The sequence below is a fragment of the Antechinus flavipes genome, chromosome 5 (genome assembly GCF_016432865.1).
Source record: "Antechinus flavipes isolate AdamAnt ecotype Samford, QLD, Australia chromosome 5, AdamAnt_v2, whole genome shotgun sequence".
NCBI classification, from domain to species: Eukaryota; Metazoa; Chordata; class Mammalia; order Dasyuromorphia; family Dasyuridae; genus Antechinus; species Antechinus flavipes.
In genome coordinates this window covers 36,387,404-36,407,687 of record NC_067402.1, presented here as the reverse complement: position 1 = coordinate 36,407,687, position 20,284 = coordinate 36,387,404, and the positions used below count along the sequence as shown (strand labels likewise).

The window sequence follows — 20,284 nt, the reverse complement described above, 5'->3', positions numbered from 1 at the left end:
ACCTTCCTGGTCTTTGGGCCCTTTCAGCTCTAAATCTCGGATCCGTGGGTGGTGATCCTCCCCAGTAGAAAGAAAAGGAAACCTCATCACTCCCATCTCTGGGCTGAGGATATGAAACCTGCCTAATTTCCTTCATAATTGGAAGAGAGTTGTTTTCTGTTCTCTTGTTTGTTGTGGCTGACTCCATTGGGGATTTTCTTGGCAAGGATACTGCAGTGGTTGACCATTTCCTTCTCCAGCCCATTTTACAGATGGAGAACCTGAGGCAAACAGGATTGAGGGACTTGCTCAAGATCACACAGCCACTAAGTATCTGAGGCTGGGAGGCCTGCCTCCAAGCCCAGTGCACTGTGGTGCTCTCTAGCAACTTACATGGTGCCAGAAAGACTTTCTTTCAAATTCAACCTCTTGTACTTCCTAGCTGATGACCTAGAGAAGTCACTTCACCCTGTTGCTTCAGTTTTCTCATCTGTAAAATGAGCTGAAGGAAGTTGCAAACCAAAAAATATCCTTGCCATATCCTGACCAAGAAAACCTCAAATGGAATCACAGAGAACTGAACACGACTGTGTGTGTGTGTGTGTGTGTGTGTGTGTGTATTTGGTTATTAAGCTTTAAAAAAAAAAAAAAAAACATTGATCTTTCCAATGGGAATCTGTAGCTGTACTCCTGAATTACTTAATGCTCAAAATTCAGATTCAGTGACACATCTTAGGAGCTGAATCTCCAGTTCTCATAGATTGCAATTAAAATCATTGCTTTTCTACATGAAATGACATCTTTGAAGATCATTTTAAAGTATAAGATTTTAACATAGCAATTTAAGAGGTTTACTCACACAGTCTGTCACCTTCCATTGTGTAGATTTGATAGAAAAGGCAGAAGTTCAGTAGCATTTAGCAGAAGTATTCAAATTTAAAATAATATCAAACTGAAAGATTCCTAATCCTTTTGTAAGAAGTATTCATTTAAGTCTTCTACTATGCCTTCACGGATGAAACCATGGATTTAGAAAATCACGCTAGCAGAAATTTGGCTCCCTCATGAGACTCTGAGCTGACCTCCCAGGCTACATTCCTTATTCACTCCAGCTTTGCCTCCAGGCCTGCCCAGAAGTTGAGACTGGACAGGAGCCCCCTCCTTTCAGAAAGACCATAGATTCTGAGGGTCTAGAAACTGCTGACCCTTTTACAGCAGTGTAAATAAACATCTGTTAAACCCCTCCTTCCCCCAAGAAAGATAAGGTATTGCCGGCAGAAGGATTTTTCAGGTACCCCGAAATGCTCAGAAGTTTGAGAGCAGCGTGGCATAGTGAGCAAAGCAAAGCTCGGTTCGTATGGCGTAATGAGCAAAGGTCATACATAGAATTCTGTTGTACAGCACAGAAGCCCAAGGAGCATGGTTCCAATCACAGATTTAGATATGAAAGGTGAAAGGAACTAGAAGAAAACACTCATGTTGGAGAATCGTGGTAGTCCTCAGCAGAGGCCAGGCTTACCTTGGGCCTCAAAGGGGAGGACATGCATTAATGGCTGTGAGACAGATAATAGTGGGCAGTCTGCGGGCATGTGCTTTGGGGCCCTCCCCACAAAAAGCTCTTCATCCCCAGACTCCAGACCTATCCACTCTCCTCATCTCTATTTACTGCTGTCTCTGGCCCCAGCTAAGGCCCTGCCCTGTACAAGAAGCTGTCCTTTCATGATCCCCTTTCGGGTCAGGGCTTCCCTCCATGATGGTCTTGAGGCTGCCCTGGGTTTGCTCAACTGTGTGCACTTGTTTACATGCCATGTCTTCCATTAAAGGCCTATGCTCTCCCCCTTACAAGTATGGGTCTTCAGTGTGTGTGTTCTTTTTCCTGGCTCTGGTGGTTATACTAGGAGGCTATGCGTGTAATTAATCTCGGGTTTGAATTGAGGTTCAGGGTTTTTGAAGGAAGTTAAAGATTATGATGCTGTAATAGTGAATAACAGATTTCTTTGTTTAAAAAAAAAAAATTAAAAAATTACTTTTCAGATTTACTAAGGACTTTCTTTATTAACAATCCCTAAAATGTCCTTATTTTACAGAACATTGATCTACATGCACTTACTGGGTGGATACCAGAAAGGATTGCTATGCATTCAGACAGTCAGAATTTCAGTAAAGAGAGTTCTTTCAGAATGCTTTACCAAAGGTTAGTTGTTTTTTCATGGTAATAGAAGCTTCTTAAAGTATCACTGGGAGAAGCTGAAAACAGTAAAGAGAGACAAGTCCTGTTTTTTCATATCATTTCCTAGTCAATTTTTAAATTGATATTCAGGTTCTGTGTTTAACAATAGTAACTACTGTCACACATATAGAAGGAAAGAGTAGCACTACTTGAGAGGTCTTCTTTTTAATAGAATATACTTTTTTCTGAATGTTTTACTTGAAAATTATTTTTCTGCATGTTTTAATACTTATAATAATAAAATCAGCATAAGCACACATTTATTTTATTTGGGAGTGATTTTTTTTGAGGGGAAAGGTTGGTTGTGAGAAGGTGAGGTCTAGAACAAATTAATACCAGAAGGAATGCATACTTATTTTTAAATTACTCTGAGCTATTCCCCAAATTCCTAATTTCCATGCATAACAGAGTTATGTGCATTCAAAATTGAAAGCTAAGCAAGAAAGAGTGAGTGTAAAATATCAGCACCTTATTGACACCTTCCTTCTTAAATGTAACACTTTTGAATATTTGTCATTCATGTTTGACTTTTCTTTAAGATCACAGTTTGTCATTGTTAACAAGCTGTTCAAATCATAAAACACAGTTTTAAATAAGGGAAAGGCTATAGTGTTAGAAAACGTATTGGGCTATGGGAACAAATCAGTTTACTCTGTATTGACCTTGGGTTGGCTTCTGTAAAGAGATTAGATGATTTCTAAGACTCTGTTCTTCCCTCAGTGACAATAATAATTCCTAGGTGCATCACCTGGCTTTAAGATTTATGAATGGCTTTCCTCCCCCAGTTGCCAGTAGGGAGGTGCAAGTAGGAGTGCTATTTCAGAGACAAGGAAACACTGACTCAGTCACCACAGTGTGTGGTTTCCCAAGTGAGCGTTTGAGCTGGGATTCGAAGCATTCTTTCTGCTTTATCGCGATGCTTCTCAGTAGTGAGGCCTTTATTTAAAGATTGCAGAATTGAGTAGCGCTCTGAGGAGTTTATTCTGTTTGACATGTTACATAAGAAGTGTTATCTCTAGCGATATATTTATAAATTTTTTTCCTTGGTTTGTGCATTTTGTTAGGGGTTCTACATTTGTTGAAATTTGTTGACCTTAGACAAATAGTATAGTTTTTGGTTTTTGAATGATTTCTTTTAATCATCTCCTTTTTGGTGCACTTCCAGATTTCACAAAGGAGATGTTCTTATCACCACAGCTACTGGAGTGATGTCTGAAGAGGAAGGAGAGAAGTGGGGCCTGGTTCCCACACATGCATATGCAGTTCTGGACATCAGAGAATACAAGGTTTTGAATTGATATATTTGTCTTTTCCATTCAGAAATGTTATTTAAATGTGAGAGGAAATGAAGTGGCATAGTGAAACATTTTAAATCATAATATTGACAGTAGACACAGAATAGATGATAGGACACCGGATTTAGGCTTGGGAAGCCTGGCCTTAAATATTGGCTTTCCCCTGCAGTGATCTTGGGCAAGTGACCCCTCTGAGCCTCAGTTTTCCTCATCTATAAAATTGGAGTGCAGACAATCTCGAAAATCCCCTCCAGCTCTTAATTACCAGCCTGGACAGAGCTGAAGAACTTGCCTCTCTTGCGCATCTTAACTACTGACCTCCTCATCCTAGAGATTATGAGGAAAAAGGAATAAGAAATGCAAGTGCATGCCAGACATTGACTTAAATTGGTTTTATGAATTCATTAAATATTTTAAATACCTGTAGAGTGCTAGAGATAGAAAAACAAACACAAAATTGTTGTCATTAAGAAGCTTGTGTTCTGTTGGGAGATTTAACTTACACAGAAAGTCCTGTAAATACAATATGATTGGAGAAGGAATGCTCAAAGCCAGACAAAAAACCTCCCTGAAAGCTAGGGCAGCATTTTACAGACCCAAGAGAGTGAAGATATCAAGACCAAGCTTTCATTAAGCATCTATTCTAGGCCAGCTGCTGAGGAGATACCAAAAAAGAAACAACATTGACTTAATTGGATCTCTTTCTTCCTTGCTCTTTGGAAGTTAGAGTTTATGATGGTCCATCATTCCCTTCTGTAAGTTCTTACATAGGAGGATGTATTCTGTCAATATTACCTTGGTTGTCAGGTTTCTCTCTTAGTTGTTGTTTTTCAGCTTCCTTGTTGTTTACCTTACGTCATTTACACTTCTTAGGATATTGTGATAACGTGACACATTTAAAGTACTGATTTAAAGTACTGACAGTTAAGTTAGAATATAGATATTCTTAAAATTGGATGATGCTTAGCCTCGTTTTCTAAAGGATAAGACTGAGGAGGATCACTTTGTACATTACTTTTTTGGGGGAAGGAGGATGGGTTTCCTTGGCCAAAGACTTCATAAATAACAGCAGGCCTCCTGGTGACAAGTATCTCCTTCCCTAACTTTTTCTTGGAGAACAAACTTCTTACTCTGATTGTAGTAGAGACATTTCTATCCTAGGGGAACCTGTCAGAATTCGCCTTATTGTCACAGCTTACTAGAACCCTGTACACCTCTACTCTGGGATTAAGTAAGAGAAGATAACCACTCAAGCATATTTCCACTGTGAAGGATATTGAATAAATGACCAAGGTCTCTGCCGTCTCGGGGCTTTCAGTTTACATTGATACATTGATATGAAGTAGCAGATTGCATAAGAATAATAAAGTATTAAATCTTGTAGTACAAACTATCAATATAATGGGGGAGAGAGCTCAGTGAAAGCTGGAGTGATCAGAAAAGAATTCATAAAAGAGGTGAGATTACAACTGACTAGGGAAATGATCACCTAGAGTAGGCTGTTTAATTGTTATTTTTTTTTTAGAAAGGCTAGAAGAAGAGATGTCAAGCAGAACAACTTGAACAGAGGCACAGAAATAATATCGAAATAAGATTGGCTTGGGCTGCAGAAAGTTGAATGTTTAGAAATTGTAAAAAATATAACTGAGCGCAGATAATGAAATATCCTGGATGCCAGCCTGAATAGACTTGAATTCAGTAGGGAGCCATTGGAGGTTCAGGAGCTGGATTTTGACTTGACATGACCTCTAAAAGATTAGTTTGACAGATATATACAATGGATGTCTTGAAGGAAAAATGTTTAAAAGCAGAGTCCTTGAAAAATGGACTCATAAGCTACAGGTGGGCAGTTTTAAAAAATAAATGTAAATAAATGTGGCTGAGCTTTCTCTTTGAAATGAAACCTTGTATTCCATTCTATAGGGTCTGCAATTTATCCAGTTGAAAAACCCTTGGAGTCATTTACGTTGGAAAGGAAGATACAGTGAAAATGATTTGAGAAACTGGACTCCGGAGCTACAAAAATACTTAAATTTTGATCCAAGAACAGCCCAGAAAATAGACAATGGTAGTAATAATAAGTGTGATGAATTCATTTTACAGTGTAATTATTCGTGTTTTAGACAGTTTAAAATGTATTTAACCTATGTGTAAAAACAAGCAATATTTTTTCACCAAATTAACCCTAAACTAATTTTTAGGTATTTTCTGGATCTCTTGGGAGGATCTGTGCCAATATTTTGATGTGATTTATTTGAGTTGGAACCCAAGTCTTTTTAGAGAATCAACATGTATTCACAGGTTTGTTAACTTTTTAAATTAATATTTTATTTTTTCCCAATTGCACATAAAAACAATTTTTAGCAATCTTGTTTTAAAATGTTGAAATTCTCTTCCTCTCTCCCCTTCCCTTTGAATGAGAAAGCAAGAAATTTGATGTTATATATTACTTTTTTTTATATTATACGTTACTTTTTTATATATATTTACAAAATATATTTCCATATTTGTCATATTGAGAAATAAAACATAGATTTCCCCCCCCCCAAAAAAAAAAAAAAAAAAAACAAGAAAAATAAAAGGAAGTAAAAAGTATGTTTCCATCTGTTTTCAGATTCCATCAATTTTTTTCTCTGGTGCTGGATAGCATTTTTCATCACAAGTTCTTCAAAATTGCCCCAGATTACTGTATTACTGAGAATAGTTAGGTCATTCCCAATTGATCATATTGCTGTTTCTGATTCTGCTTACTAGCTTTTCATCAATTCATATAAGGCTTTCCAGATTTTTCTGAAAGTATTCTGCTCATCATTTCTTATAGCGTAGTAGTATTCCACTACAATATCACAACTTGTTCAGCCTTTCATAAATTAATGGGCATTCCCTCAATTTCCATTTTTTTTTTGTGACTACTAAAAGCTACTATAAATATTTTTGTGCATATGGGTCCTTTCTAAAAAATTCCTTTGAAATACAGACTTAGTAATAGTATTTCTAAATGAAAGAGTATGCAGTTTTATAGCCCTTTCACTATCCAAGTTGCTCTCCAGAAATTATGCTCAAAGGGCTATAAAACTGCATAGCCTGTGACCCAGCAATGCCATTATTGGGTCTATATCCGAAGGAAATCATAAAGGAAAAGGACTCACATGGGCAAAAGTGTTTGTAGCAGCTCTTTTTGTGGTAGCAAAGAAATGGGAAAATGAGTGGATGCCCATCAATTGGGGAATGGCTAAACAAGTGGTATATGAAGGTAATGAAATATTATTGTTCTATAAAAAATGATGAACAAACTGATTTTAGACAGGCTTGGAAAGATTTACATGAACTGATGCTGAGTGAAACAAGCAGAACCTGAAAGATTTGGTTCTTCTCAGTGGTTAAGTGATCTAAAGCAATCCCAGTAGACTTTGGACAGAAAAAGAACTAAGGAGACTGAGTGTAAATAAAAACATGCTATGTTCACTTTTTTTTTCTAGTTTTTTTCTCTCTCCCATGGTTTTTCCCTTTTGCTCTGATTTTTCTCTCCCAACATGATTCATAAAGCAATGTGTGTTAAAAATAAGTTTTAAAAGTTACATTAAATTTTTTAATTGCTCTCCAGAATGATTGGAACAGTTCACGCTCCATCAATAGTGCATCAGTATCCCAGTTTTCCCACACTCCCTCAACATTTGTCATTTTCCTTTTCTCACATAAGCTGATGTGATAGATATGAGCTATATAACCTCAGAATTGCTTTAGATTTGCATTTCTCTAATCAGAAATTTAGATTAGTGATTTAGAGCATTTTTTCCATAAGAATATAGCTTTGATTTCTTCATGAAAAAAATTGTTCATATTGTTTCACCATTTACCAATTGGGGTATTTTAATTTTGATTCCATTTTCTACATATTTGAGAAATGAGGCCTTTATCTGAGAAACTTGACTAAAAACTTTCTCCCCTTTTGGTTTTCTGCTTTTTTTTTCTTCCTAATATTGAATGCATCAGTTTTGTTCCTGCAAAACCTTCTTAACTTAATGTAATCAAAATTATCTGGTTTATATTCCATTATGATTTCTATCTATTATTCAGTCAGAATTTCTTCCTTTCTCCATAGATCTGTTAAGTAAACTATTCCATGGTTTCCTTACCTGCTTATGGTGTCACCCTTTATGTCTAAATCATTATCTGTTTTGATCTCATCTTGGTCTCTTAAACTGTGAAGGGTTGTGAAATTATTTTTTATTATCAGTAATTTTTGATTTGCTTGCATACTTTATATGTCTATAATATACCTACAGTGGTATAAAAATTTCTCAGGTGAAAAAGGGCCATAAGTGGAAAAAGTTTATGGTATATGAAATATGGTATATGAATTTGATCGATCTATACCTAGTTATTTGCCAAATTGCTTTCCAATTTTCCCAACATTTTTTGTCTTTTATTAAGTTCTTGACCCAAAAGCTTGGATTTTTGTGTTTATCAAACACTAGATTATTATGGTCACTTACTATTGTTTATAGTGTACTTAATCTATTCCACTAATCCACAGTTTTTTCTTTAGCCATTATCAAATTGTTTTTAATGGCTTTGTAATACAGTTTAAAATCTGATACAGCTAAGCTATCTTCCTTCACATTTTTTAAAAAATTAGTTCCCTTGAAATCTTGACCTTTCGTTCTCCCAAATGAATTGTTATTTTTAAAAAGGTCTACAAAATACTTTTTTAATAGTTTAGCATAGCACTAAATAAATAAATTTGTTTACATAGAATTGTCATTTTTATTGTATTGACGTAGATGGCCTCCCAAGAAGTCGAAACTATTTGAACAATCATACCTGCAGTCATCCTGTTCCTAATTGCTCTTCCATCCCTATGAATCTTATACATGATAGACTTATATTGACTTAGACTATCTATGAGAATTGTTTTTTTAATTGTGTGAAAAATGTTTTCTAATTGTGCTTATATAGTTCCTGGGTCTGTCTTGGCAGGTAGACTCAAAGTATTTTATTCTACAATTGTTTTAAAGGGAATTTCTCCATCTTGCTACCAGTTTTATTGGTAGTTTTGTTATAGACATGTTGATGATTTTTGTGGGTTCATTTTTTAACCTACAACTTTGCTAAGGTTATAAATTATTTCAACTAGTTTTTAGTTGATTCTCTAAGAAACCTATCCAGAGGTTTGTTATTATAAAACTTCATTATGTTTCAAAAGTCCCATCATTGACACTGTCTCCATATTTTTTTGTGTTAGAGTTTCATAATTGATATTTTAGAGAGAATGGATTTCCTTCTCTATGGCCAGCAGTCGCCAGCATGCCTACCAACTCAGAGCTTTTCATTTCCCTTTGCCTTGTGCCTTATTTACTGACATTGCTTTGTAGGTGAAATTCATTGTTCTTTTCTCAGTTCCATAAGAAAGTATATCAGCATCTCATTCTTTTTCAAATTTCATTTTTCAGTACCTGGGATGCTAAACATGGTCCTGTGAAAGATGTGTACAGCCTGGCAAACAATCCCCAATATAAACTAGAAGTTCACTGTCCACAAGGTGGCACTGCAGTCTGGGTTCTGCTTAGTAGACACATAACTGACAAGGTACCTCTGTCCAAGTAGTTTATTAAAGAGCAAAAGTATATTGTTGATGATGATGTGAGTTATTTTGAATTCTTTTAGATCTTGCCTTAAATTTCTATAAATGGAGCCATTTTTCTTGATTACAGCTGGTTTAATTTTTTATTTGTTTCCTAAGAGAATTTTATTCTTTGAATATATTTTCTCTAAAAAATGGCATTTATAAGTTATTGAGACACTAATTCTTAAATTTTGTGTAAAATAATTTCTAAAGAATAAATTGTAGGATTTTTTTTTTCTTTTTTGTGGGTTTTTTTTTTCCCTTTGTTTATTAGACTTTAAATAAGTAAACAGTGAAGGCTTGGAATCACCAAATTATTCTTTCTGATTTTATAGAGAATTCTCCAAAGTAAGCCAATTTTAATTTTTTTTAAGGATACTAGGATACTATTAAATATATTGTTTCTGCTAGTTCAGTGATTTTTATGAAATAATCATCAATTTACCTTCAAAAAAATTTTTTTAAATTTATATTGTGTTAAATATGTAAATTTTAATAATTCTTAAGATTTTGTTTTAAATTTTAGCATTTTCTTATTAATAACTTGTTTGGGGTTTTTTGGCCATTTGTTATAGTAAAATCCACTGTTTGCTTTTTAGGATGATTTTGCAAATAATCGAGAATTTATCACAATGGTAGTATATAAGAGTGATGGGAAAAGAATTTACTACCCAGGTATGTTTGTTGAGATACTTTATCACTATGGTACATGCTAAATTTATATCTCTGTGTGATTGTATACCAGAGAAAAATAACATCATTTTGTTCTGTAGAGAGAAAATTTAATACTATTAATTTGGGTAAGGAATTAAAAGATATCCCTGCGTTCTTCACCTCCTGTGACTAGTTCCTGAGAAATCACAAATTACTATCTTGGGAACTGACCATCATCACTTATAATGACAATTATCTTCTTCCTCCTTTTACAACTAGCCCATATTTACATTTTTCATATTCTGCTCATCATCCTACTATATATATAATTTAAAAGAAAATGGAGAATAGTTATCTCAGGAATAGAGAAAGGTCTTTAAAAAAAAAGTAGTAGCAGTACTAATAGTTGTGGTAGCAATAGCTGCCAAAATTCATTACTGTTTTTCTAAAGGAATAGTTAATAAGCGTCACAAAAAGAAGAATTGATCCAGATGTTTTCAAGAGCAGGCTGTACCTGCACTGATTTCCTTTCTTGACCGTTACTAAATTGGCAAATCTGAAAATGATAGACATATAGATTACTTAGATTTTTAAAATCTCTCAAGCTGTGAAGTATTATTGGATGGATTTGAACTAATGAGTTACTGGGCACAGAGAATGATATTGGTCTCAACTTAGAAGATCAAAAGTCTGATCAAACATTTATTAAGAGACCTATTGTGTTCAGGACATTGTGCTTTGTGCTGGATCTGTATTTACGAAAATAAAATAATCCTTACAGTCAAGCTTATTTTCTACTGGGGGAACACATGTAGAATAAGTAAAGTAATTTTAAGAGATCAAGGATGTTAATATCAGGAGGAATCGAGAAAAGTCTCTTCAAGAAGTGTGTTTTAAAGGAAGCTAGGGATTCTGGTTTTCCCCAGTCTCCATTGCAGGCTTGTCATCCATGTCCCATCCCCAAAGTGAATATACTTCGAGGCTTTGTCCTGGACTCTCTTCTCTTTTCTTTCTATTGCACTCTTGGCAGCCTAATCAGCTCCCATACATTAAATTATCATTAATTTGCTGATGACTTCTACATCTGTATCCACAGCTTCTTAAACTGTGGGTCGTGACCCTACATGGGATTGTGTAACTGAATGGGGGGTCATGAAATTGATTAGTATCAATAAATGTTTGATTTGTGTGCCTGTTTTATATATGTACACACACATATATACACGGATGTTATGAGTTCAAATGTTGGAGTTCTTGTTCTTCTCAAAACACAGCCGGTTTAGCTTAGGGCCCTCCGAATATCTCCAAATCCAAAGGTTCTGTCCTTCAGCCTCTGCCTCTGCTTTCTTCAGCCTCCAATCAACACAGAGATGGAATGTCTCTCTTGTCTCCTTCTGGGGAGCCCAGCCACCAACTACAGTGGTGTGAGATGAAGATGAATCTGGTTGTCCGCTGAACCCTCGTCTCGTAGCTTCTTCCTCTGTAAACTCTTCGTCTGCCACCAGCCAGCCTAGAGGAAAAAATGTATTCTGTCTCAGATCCCTCATTGCTGGCCTTTTATCTGACTCTTCTGAGAGAATGGGATTATGGGTTTTCTCCCATAGTGCTCTCTGGCCCAAAGAGCTTTAAGGAAGGTGTGGACTCCCTTGAAGTTAGAAAGTTTACTTTGTGAAGCTGGCATACTTGTAACTCCAATGAGTAAAGGTGTGAACACAAGCATTGTACTAATTAGTTCTACTTAGTACCTTGTTTCAGGTTCTGGCCAAAATCTTCTTGTAAGATTAGATCAACTCTAATTAGTTAGCAGTTAGTAAGGATTCCAACACACGGAGACGTGTACGTATACACACACACACACAAACACATACCCCTCTATATCCAGGATTGCATAAAAATTCCTTGGGTAAAAAGGCCTTGTGACTAGAAAAAGTTTAAGAAGCTCTGGTAATATAACACTATTCTTTCTACTGAGTTCTATTTCCTATATTACCAGCTGCCTTTTTTAAAGATAATTCCAAATAGATGTCCTGTAAGTATCTCAAATACACTGCATACAAGCAATTTGTTCTTCTTCCTGAGTTCTTTGGGTCAGTAGCACCACCATCCTTCCTGTTACCCAGAATCAAACCTTGGAGTTATCCTTGACTCCTCAATCTCCCTTACCTACCCCCAATTCCAATCAAGTCATGTACCAAGGCTGATTGTTTTATCTCTGCACCATCTCTTAGAGCTGATTCCTCTCTGTTCATAGAGTTACCTTAGTTCAGACACTCATCATGTCTTGCCTGAACTATTTCAGTAATTGCCAAACTGTTCTCCTTCCATCTCTTCTCTCTCCAATCCATTCTCCATACAGCTGCCAAAGTGATGTTTTTCAGGTGCAGGTATCACTATGTCATTCCTCTGGTCAGAAAGTGCCAGTGATTCCCTGTCATCTCTTAAGATAAAAGACGCATGTCTCTGATAATTAAAATCCTTCATATTCCAGTTCTAGTACACTCCTAGTACATAGTTTTGCCCATCATCTAGTCTCCACAGTCTAGCCCAAGTTATCCTTTTATTGTTTCCCACTGACAACATTCTGTCTTCTTTTGAACAAGATTCAGACCTTGACCCTGAATAGTTTCCCTCCTTATCCCAGAATTTTAGGATCCTAAGTTTCCTTAAAAAAAAAAAACTCTTGTCTATCTTGATCACTTTCTCACATACATGTATACACGTGTACACCCTTCCCAATTAACTTAGAGACAGTTTAGTTTTTGTCTTTATAGCCCACTACATGTCCTGCCCTTCATATTTAGTAGGCACATAATTAATGCTTAGGAATTCTTAGACATAAAAAGTGAAAAGGGGGTCCTCCCAGACCTATCTCAAAATCTGGCTTTACAGTTAATAGCTGTAGGACAGGGGGAGGAAGGTATTTAATCTCTACAGTCTTCAATTTCTTTATCTTTGAAATAGGGATAAGACTTCGGTCACAGACTTGTAATGCTCAAATAAGAAGATGTTTATTAAAAAGTTTTGCAAATCTTTGATGTGCTATATAAAATGTTGGTTGTTTTGCAAAGTGGCATAAGGCTGGAATGTAAGTTTCCTCATCCTCCCTTCCAGGCTCACTCAGTAGATCAAACTATCTTTAAACTGAACCCTGAGAAGAGAGGCAAAATTTTTTTTTTAAAGTGGTAGTGGAAATAGAGGGGAATGTTTATTCTTTTTTTTTTTTTTAATTTTATTTTATTTAATAATAACTTTGTATTGACAGAATCCATGCCAGGGTAATCTTTTACAACATTATCCCTTGCACTCACTTATGTTTCGTCCTTTCCCCTCCCTTCCTCCACCCCCCCCCCCAAGATGGCAGGCAGTCCTATATATGTTAAATATGTTGCAGTATATCCTAGATACAATACATATTTGCAGAACCGAACAGTTCTCCTGTTGCACAGGGAGAATTGGATTCAAAAGGTAAAAATAACTCGGGAAGAAAATCAAAAATGCAAATAGTTCACATTCGTTTCCCAGTGTTCCTTCTTTGGGTGTAGCTGTTTCTGTCCATCATTTATCCATTGAAACTCAGTTAGGTCTCTTTGTCATAGAAATCCACTTCCAACAGAATACATCCTCATACAATATCGTTGTCGAAGTGTATAATGATCTCCTGGTTCTGCTCATCTCACTTAGCATCAGTCCATGTAGGTCTCTCCAAGCCTTGAAGAGAGGCAAATTAGTAGAGCTAGTATAGTGCCTTCTGTCGAATGGATTTGATACAGCATGAATGGAGTAAAATCTACAGTAGTTTTAAAAGTTTTTTCCTTATAATACAACATTGATAAATTAATGCATTCAGAATTTACTGTAGTATAAATTGTAACAATCATTTGTGCCTAGATTTCAGAATCATTATTATGGGCTATTTTGAACTGGTTGGTTTCAGCAACTATTATATAAAACCACAGAATTTTTTAATAAGCATAATGGACATTGGACTAAACATAAGACTACTTGAAAAATAAATCTGAAATATCTGTTTCTGAGCATGTCTTTTTTTTTTTTTTCCAGCTGACCCTCCTCCATATATTGACGGAATTCGCATCAATAGCCCCCACTATCTAACCAAGATAAAGCTGACAACCCCAGGGCCTCATATGTTTACACTAGTAGTATCTCAGTATGAGAAACAGAACACCATCCACTACACAGTCAGGGTACGTTCAATCTGTGTTGGCCCAGTGGGATGGGATAAAGGAATGGTACCAGATAGAATGTTGTTGTTCACAGTGGGGAAAAAATGCTCCATTCTTTTAAGGAGATGATTGGGAGAAATGCCAGCTCCTAAGGGTCTGTGATTTCACGGTGATTGGGGGGGTATATGTGGGTGTGAGTACATTTGCTTCTTTCACTGAAGCAAATTGGAATCTTAGTGATGCTATTCTTAATTGGCCAGCAAGTTCACCCCAAAGTGGCTCACCTGTTGCTGACCTGCTCAGAACTGAGTGAAGCTGCTTAGTACAGTACCCAACAAGTAGTAGGTGCTGTTACTGTTAGACAAAAGAAGCAGTGTGTTACAAGACCTATATGGCTTGGGGAAACATAAGTTTCATTTCTAAAAACTAAACAGTAGTATCTTTCTTTAAATTATAATAGAAGATTATGCTTGTATTTCTCAGAACAAGTTTTCAAATCAGTAATAATATTTACATAATATTCACTTCACAGTCACAAGGTACTTTTATATCATCATCTTATTTAATCCTCATAATAGCCATTCAAGGTTTCAGTACAAATATCATAGATGAAGAAACTAATGTTCAGTGAGATTAACAGATTGCCAATTAAGTGGCAGGTTCCAGATCTAAACCCAGGTCTTCTGAGATGGTCCAGAGGATCAATGGATAAAAGGTGCAAAGACCCAAATTTAGGCTTAATGTAAGGGGAAAATGTTGTGACAGTTATTCCAGTGTGAAAGGGACTACTCCCAGAAATGAGTTTCACCTCATTAGAATTTTTTAAACAAAGGCTCAAAAAAGAGGTGTGTTTTAGAGGGATTCTTGTTCTGGTCCCTGCCTGCTTGGAAGTCAGGTGAATCGAAATCTTTTTTGCTCCTGGGCATTAAGAAGATCAACAGTAAAGGGTAGTAAGAGTCTGCTGAAGGTCCACATGTCAGCATAAACTTATTGATAGAGCCAGTACTTCTATGAGCCTTTTGCGGCCCTGGTATTAACCTAAAGGAGCCAACAGTGACCAAATTAATAGAAACCATTTGTTCCAGATTGTTTCACACAGGGAATTTTGTTTAAATTTTTAAAGAAAAAATTTATTTGTACAAATTGCTGTACAGCAATTTCATATAATTTTTTTTCCAACCTAGGTGTATTCGGCATGTAAATTTACTTTTTCAAAGATTCCTACACCATATGTTGTATCAAAAAGGGTGAGTTTCTTTGAGTCAACGTGTTTTATATCTTACAACATTGTTAGTCCAGGCATGACATGATTATATACCTGTATTAGGATGATAGCTGTGAAAATGGAAAGGGTAAAGAATAAATACAAAAGCCACTTCAAAAGAGTTTCTCGGGGTCAGCTAAATGGCTCAGTGGCTACAATCAGGGGGACCCAAGTTGAAATCTGGTCTTAGACACTTAATATTTATTAGCTGTGTGATCCTGGACAAGTCACTTAACCCCAATTGTTTCACCCTACCCCACCTCCCAAAAAAAGAGTTGCTCATCTGTTCTAATTGTGTTGAAGTTTATTCATTCAGCTTGAGTATCTATTATGGATAAAGTAGTAGAGGAAATATAAAAATGCATGAGACCTGCCCTCAAAAAATTATCTAGTCAAGAAGATAAAACATGTACCCAAATAAATAGGATTCCAGATTCAGTAATACTATAGAGAAGGAGGGGCCTCTTTTGATCTTGGTGAAGTCCAGGAAATCTTTGTTGAGAAGCCAGCATCTGAGCTGGACTTGGATGGATGCCATTTCAGTGAGACAGGGAAACCATGCTCATTTCTCCAAGCAAAGATAGGAATCATTTTCAGAGAGAAATTAAGGAATTAGGAAAGTCTCCTATATATTCACCAGATTTTTTCAATAAAATTTATACTCCAGTATCTTGTGGATTTTTGTTTTGTTTTAGATTAATGGGCAATGGAAAGGTCAAAGTGCTGGAGGATGTGGGAACTTTAGGGATTCCCACAAGAAGAACCCCATCTACCAATTCCAGTTAGAAAAAGCTGGACCTCTACTGATTGAGCTAAGAGGACCAAGGTTTGTTTAGAGGATTTTGCATTGCATTAATAAAATTTCAGTAACATAAGTATAGTTTAGGATGTACCTGGCTTAAGTAATAATTCAGAAGTTGTTGTTATTCTGTTGTTTAAAATTATTTTTTTAATAAAAAAGGAATGTTTATTTAGAGATAACTCAGATTGTAAAATCCTTGGAATTTAATCTTATTTTATTCTTGTCTTTGTATGCCACTTGCCCAAATTTATAAAAGGCACTTGATAAATTAAATTGAGTTGATAGTTGTAGATAAAATCCATTTCTTGGGGACTTGAAGATTTCATCCACTGCACTAGATATTTTTGAACACAAAAAATGTAGACAGTGTCCTATATTCTTCAAAAGCTCACTGTGTAGTTATTTTTAAGTTTTGTGTTGTCTGGTGTTGGTATACTTTTAGTTAACATTTTTTAAAAGATTATCTTTTAAAAAATGTTAACTGAAAATATACCATAATACAATAGACTAATATAGATTATTTATTTTGTTTTTTAAATAATTGCCAGTCATTTTCTCATCTTTTTAATAACTTAACACATACAAAGTGGCAAAAAAAAAAATTAGCCTCTTACACGATGAATTGAATAATATTAATCTTGACAGACTCAAGTAAATGGTATAAATGACATTTGTATAACTAAAAATAGTATGCAGGTGTTTCTAAATTCTAGTTCTTATGTAGCTTAACAGTATATCTGTACTGTAAATGTGCCCGTATTGCAAGTTTACATTTACTTGAGAATATATGATCATGGAAACAATTTGTTCTTTTTGAAATAATAGGCAATATAGTGTTGGGTTTGAACTCATCACAGTGTCAGTGGTAGGAGATCCTGGCTCTTCAGGCTTTCAGAAGAAAAGCAGTGGCGATTATAGGTAACATTCACAGTTTAAATCCAATTTTTCTTGGGCTTTATTTTCTCTTGTGTTTTGTGAACCTTATTGTCATTTTGCTGTCAATTCTTGATAACAGATGTGGATTTTGTTACCTTGAAGTGGAAAATATCCCTACTGGAATCTACAATATCATCCCCAGTACCTTTTTGCCTAAACAAGAAGGTCCCTTTTTCTTGGACTTCAATAGTGTTGTCCCTATCAAGGTAACACAGCTTCAGTGACTGAGAAATTACTACAGTAAATACTGGACTTGACTCAATGGCATCCACCAAATATGAACTGTCCTGTTCCTACAAAGAATGTAAGTTTACAGATGAACTTGTACATCTCAGACTGTATGTCTTGGGCTACTATTTACTAAAATGAATCATGTCTCCATCTTTAGACTCACATTTATTTATTTATGACTGAGGATTTTGTCCCTCAGGTATTATCAAGGAACAGAACTTAGCATGAAAATGCTTAACAGAACAAATTCTTTAAGTTACAGGTGTATCTCATATGAAATCATGTAGATAGAAGAATGCAAGTATTTTGCCTATTCCAGCTTTGTGGTTCATCTTGTATCAAGTTTGAAAATGACAGAATCCTCTGGGATGATGAAGATATCAGTTGGCTTTTTTTACACTCTTTTCTATTCACTTTGATACTTTTTAGTTCTCTCTTATGGAAAACCTCACTTTGAAAAAAGTGCAATTGAGAGCTTAAATAAGAGTTTAATTTAAGAGTAATATTAATATGATTATTTTGATTCAGGAAAAAATGAATTTTCTAGTTACTAATGTCATTTTTAAAATTCCGAAGTATTTACCTAAGCACTTTGGGAAGATTTGTAGATTTTAAAGAATTTGAAAATTTGATACTCAGATTTTCTCTACTTATTATTAGTAAGAACATTTAATTTGACGTTAACATGGCTTTTTATTTCAGTGAAAGATGTTTATTACAGCCTTCTGAATAATTGTGCAATTTAACTTAAACCCAAGAAACCAAATAGGAAATAAAATGTTTCTTGCACCTACTTTCTTGTTAATCTGAAAGAGAGTCAGTCCAATGGTCACATTTTAATGACCTTAGATCATACTTCAGTTAAAAAACGTATCTTAAAACTCTTGTTCTAAATTTTAGGAGTATAGATTTATTCTGTTAATGTATTTGTGCCTGGGGCGATCTCCATTTTAGTAGATTAAGGAAACAATTTTGTTGTGGTTTTGTTCCATGTAGGAAGGTCAAGAGGGTGCTAAGCACACATCTTGTCTTCTCTTGCCATTCTTATGCTGTTCATCTGAAAGCCTGGGTGCCCCAAAGACCCCCGAGTCCAGCCACCCCCTCATCCCTTCCCTGGCCTCATTGTATGTGACATTATTTACACACACACACACACACATTTGTGTATACATGAGGAGTTACATGTACATGTCTTATTTATTTCAAGTCTGACAATTTTTTATAGACAATTTTTATGCGTCTTGTTTCCATTCTTATTGCTTGTTTTTGTCCTTGGCACTTTTTACTTCTCTCTCTCTCAAAATGAAGTAACTGCCAATATATTTTTTGTTGTCACGTGTCTCCTTTGTGTCTGTCTTTTCAACATTTTGGAGACTTTCTTTGATCTTCGTATTTTAGAGGCAAACCTTCTGTATGTGAGAGCTCTGGCACTGACTCTATGCAGTGTTAAGCAGAGAGAAACAAGGTGACTCTAAGTATTCACACAGGGCCATAGCTTTGGGGAGAAAGGAAGATAGCTCAGGAAGAACTGATGATGATGGGGCATCCATTGCCCTGAGCCTGTCAGATGGATAGACTCTGAATTAGTCCATCCGTGGGGCAGAAGGTACCAAAAGTAAAATAATGAGGTCTCTTTGAGGAAGTAGGATTGTAGTGACCTTTTGTTTTCTGCCAATTCAGGATTTTGTTCTGGTATTCTGAATTTTAGTTGGTGTACATGAGTACGGTACACACAGGAATTTGGTACCACCCAGAACATGGACCATCAGGGTTGGATCAGGATAAGAATGGCACCTGTGACTTGGAGGCTGTGGGGGCTCCTAGGGAAGAGCTTCTTCTACCCCTTTGGTCAGTAGTTTATCTGCAACTTAGTCTCAGGATTTATAAAGCATTTCGATTCAAAAAACAATTTTAACTAGTACAAGTCAGATTACTTTGGATGAGATGCTGGGAATGTAATAACTAGTTCACCTTAGGGTTACTTTAAAGCAACAATGAGCATGGTGCATTCTGACCAGTTCCCATTCCATGATTGGATGGGTTAACTTTCAAAACTCTTTAATTCTGCTGTATGCTCTCAGAAATTCAGACTGTCAGAACTATATAGTGTCAATTATTTGAATTTTTGATGCTCACAGCTATTTCTGCCTGCTAGACAACATTTACTATTATAGTACCAGGTATAGTGAATATTTTGGAATCTTAAAAGTAGTATCTTACTAAAGTATATTAATTTTCCTATAATAAGCACATATTTGATAAAGTGGCAGGTAGGTGATGAGCTAGGTGTGCAATGCAACTATCATTTCTAGCTATTTTAAATAATTTTGGAAAATTAGATTAATGCTGTAAATTGATCCTTTTTGTATTTGTGATGAAATAGGAAATATTAGACATTCCTGAAGATTAACTTGAAATCTAAACTTATCTGATGTTCTTAATCCACATAAATATCAAGATACTGAGATCACAAAAGTAATTTTGGACCCGAATTTTCAGACTGAAACATGCAGCAACAAAAAATTTTTTAGAAGTCTTAAACTAAGAGTTGTGTTAGGAACTGTCATCATTTTGTCATCTCTCTTATAAGCTCTAATACTAGAGAATACTGTTGTTCCTTCACCTGTATCTGATATTTCATGATCCCAGTGGATTATTGCACACAAGGTTCTTCTATGCTTCCTGATCTCCTGAACTCTGTTCACACTCATGTTTGTTGCTTCCATGATGCTGTTGATCAATCTCATGCTCTGCTTTTCCCATTTCCATTTGCCTTCAGATTTTCCCAATATCCAGAGTCTTTTCCAGTGAGTCTCATATTCTCATGTAGCCAAAGTATTTAAGCATCAGCTTCTGTATTTGACTTTCCAGTGAATGGTCTGTGTTCATTCCTTTAAGTATCAATTTATTTGATGTCCTTATTGTCCAAGGGACTCTGCAGACTCTTCTTCACCCGCCGTTTGTGGGCTTAGGCTTCCTGATAGCTCGGCTCTCACAGGCTGCTGGGAAACTCCTGCTTGGATTGTAGAGGTCAAGAGTGCAGCCACATGACTAGCTGTGGGCAGTGGTGGGCAGCTGTGGAC

At 35.8% G+C, this 20,284-nt stretch overlaps 1 protein-coding gene across 1 annotated transcript in view; it reads left to right on the top strand.

The window, feature by feature from the left end:
• CAPN7 (calpain 7) overlaps positions 1-17,994 on the top strand; it is a 39,018-nt gene extending 21,024 nt beyond the window's left edge. The window contains exons 11-21 of the mRNA XM_051961489.1: positions 2,067-2,173; positions 3,375-3,495; positions 5,428-5,572; positions 5,706-5,805; positions 8,958-9,093; positions 9,730-9,805; positions 13,844-13,989; positions 15,153-15,215; positions 15,928-16,058; positions 16,860-16,952; positions 17,050-17,994. Coding sequence (XP_051817449.1) covers positions 2,067-2,173; positions 3,375-3,495; positions 5,428-5,572; positions 5,706-5,805; positions 8,958-9,093; positions 9,730-9,805; positions 13,844-13,989; positions 15,153-15,215; positions 15,928-16,058; positions 16,860-16,952; positions 17,050-17,194 — 1,263 coding nt within the window. The 3' untranslated portion in view covers positions 17,195-17,994. The remainder of the gene's footprint in view (positions 1-2,066; positions 2,174-3,374; positions 3,496-5,427; positions 5,573-5,705; positions 5,806-8,957; positions 9,094-9,729; positions 9,806-13,843; positions 13,990-15,152; positions 15,216-15,927; positions 16,059-16,859; positions 16,953-17,049) is intronic.
• Positions 17,995-20,284: the final 2,290 nt, after the last annotated feature.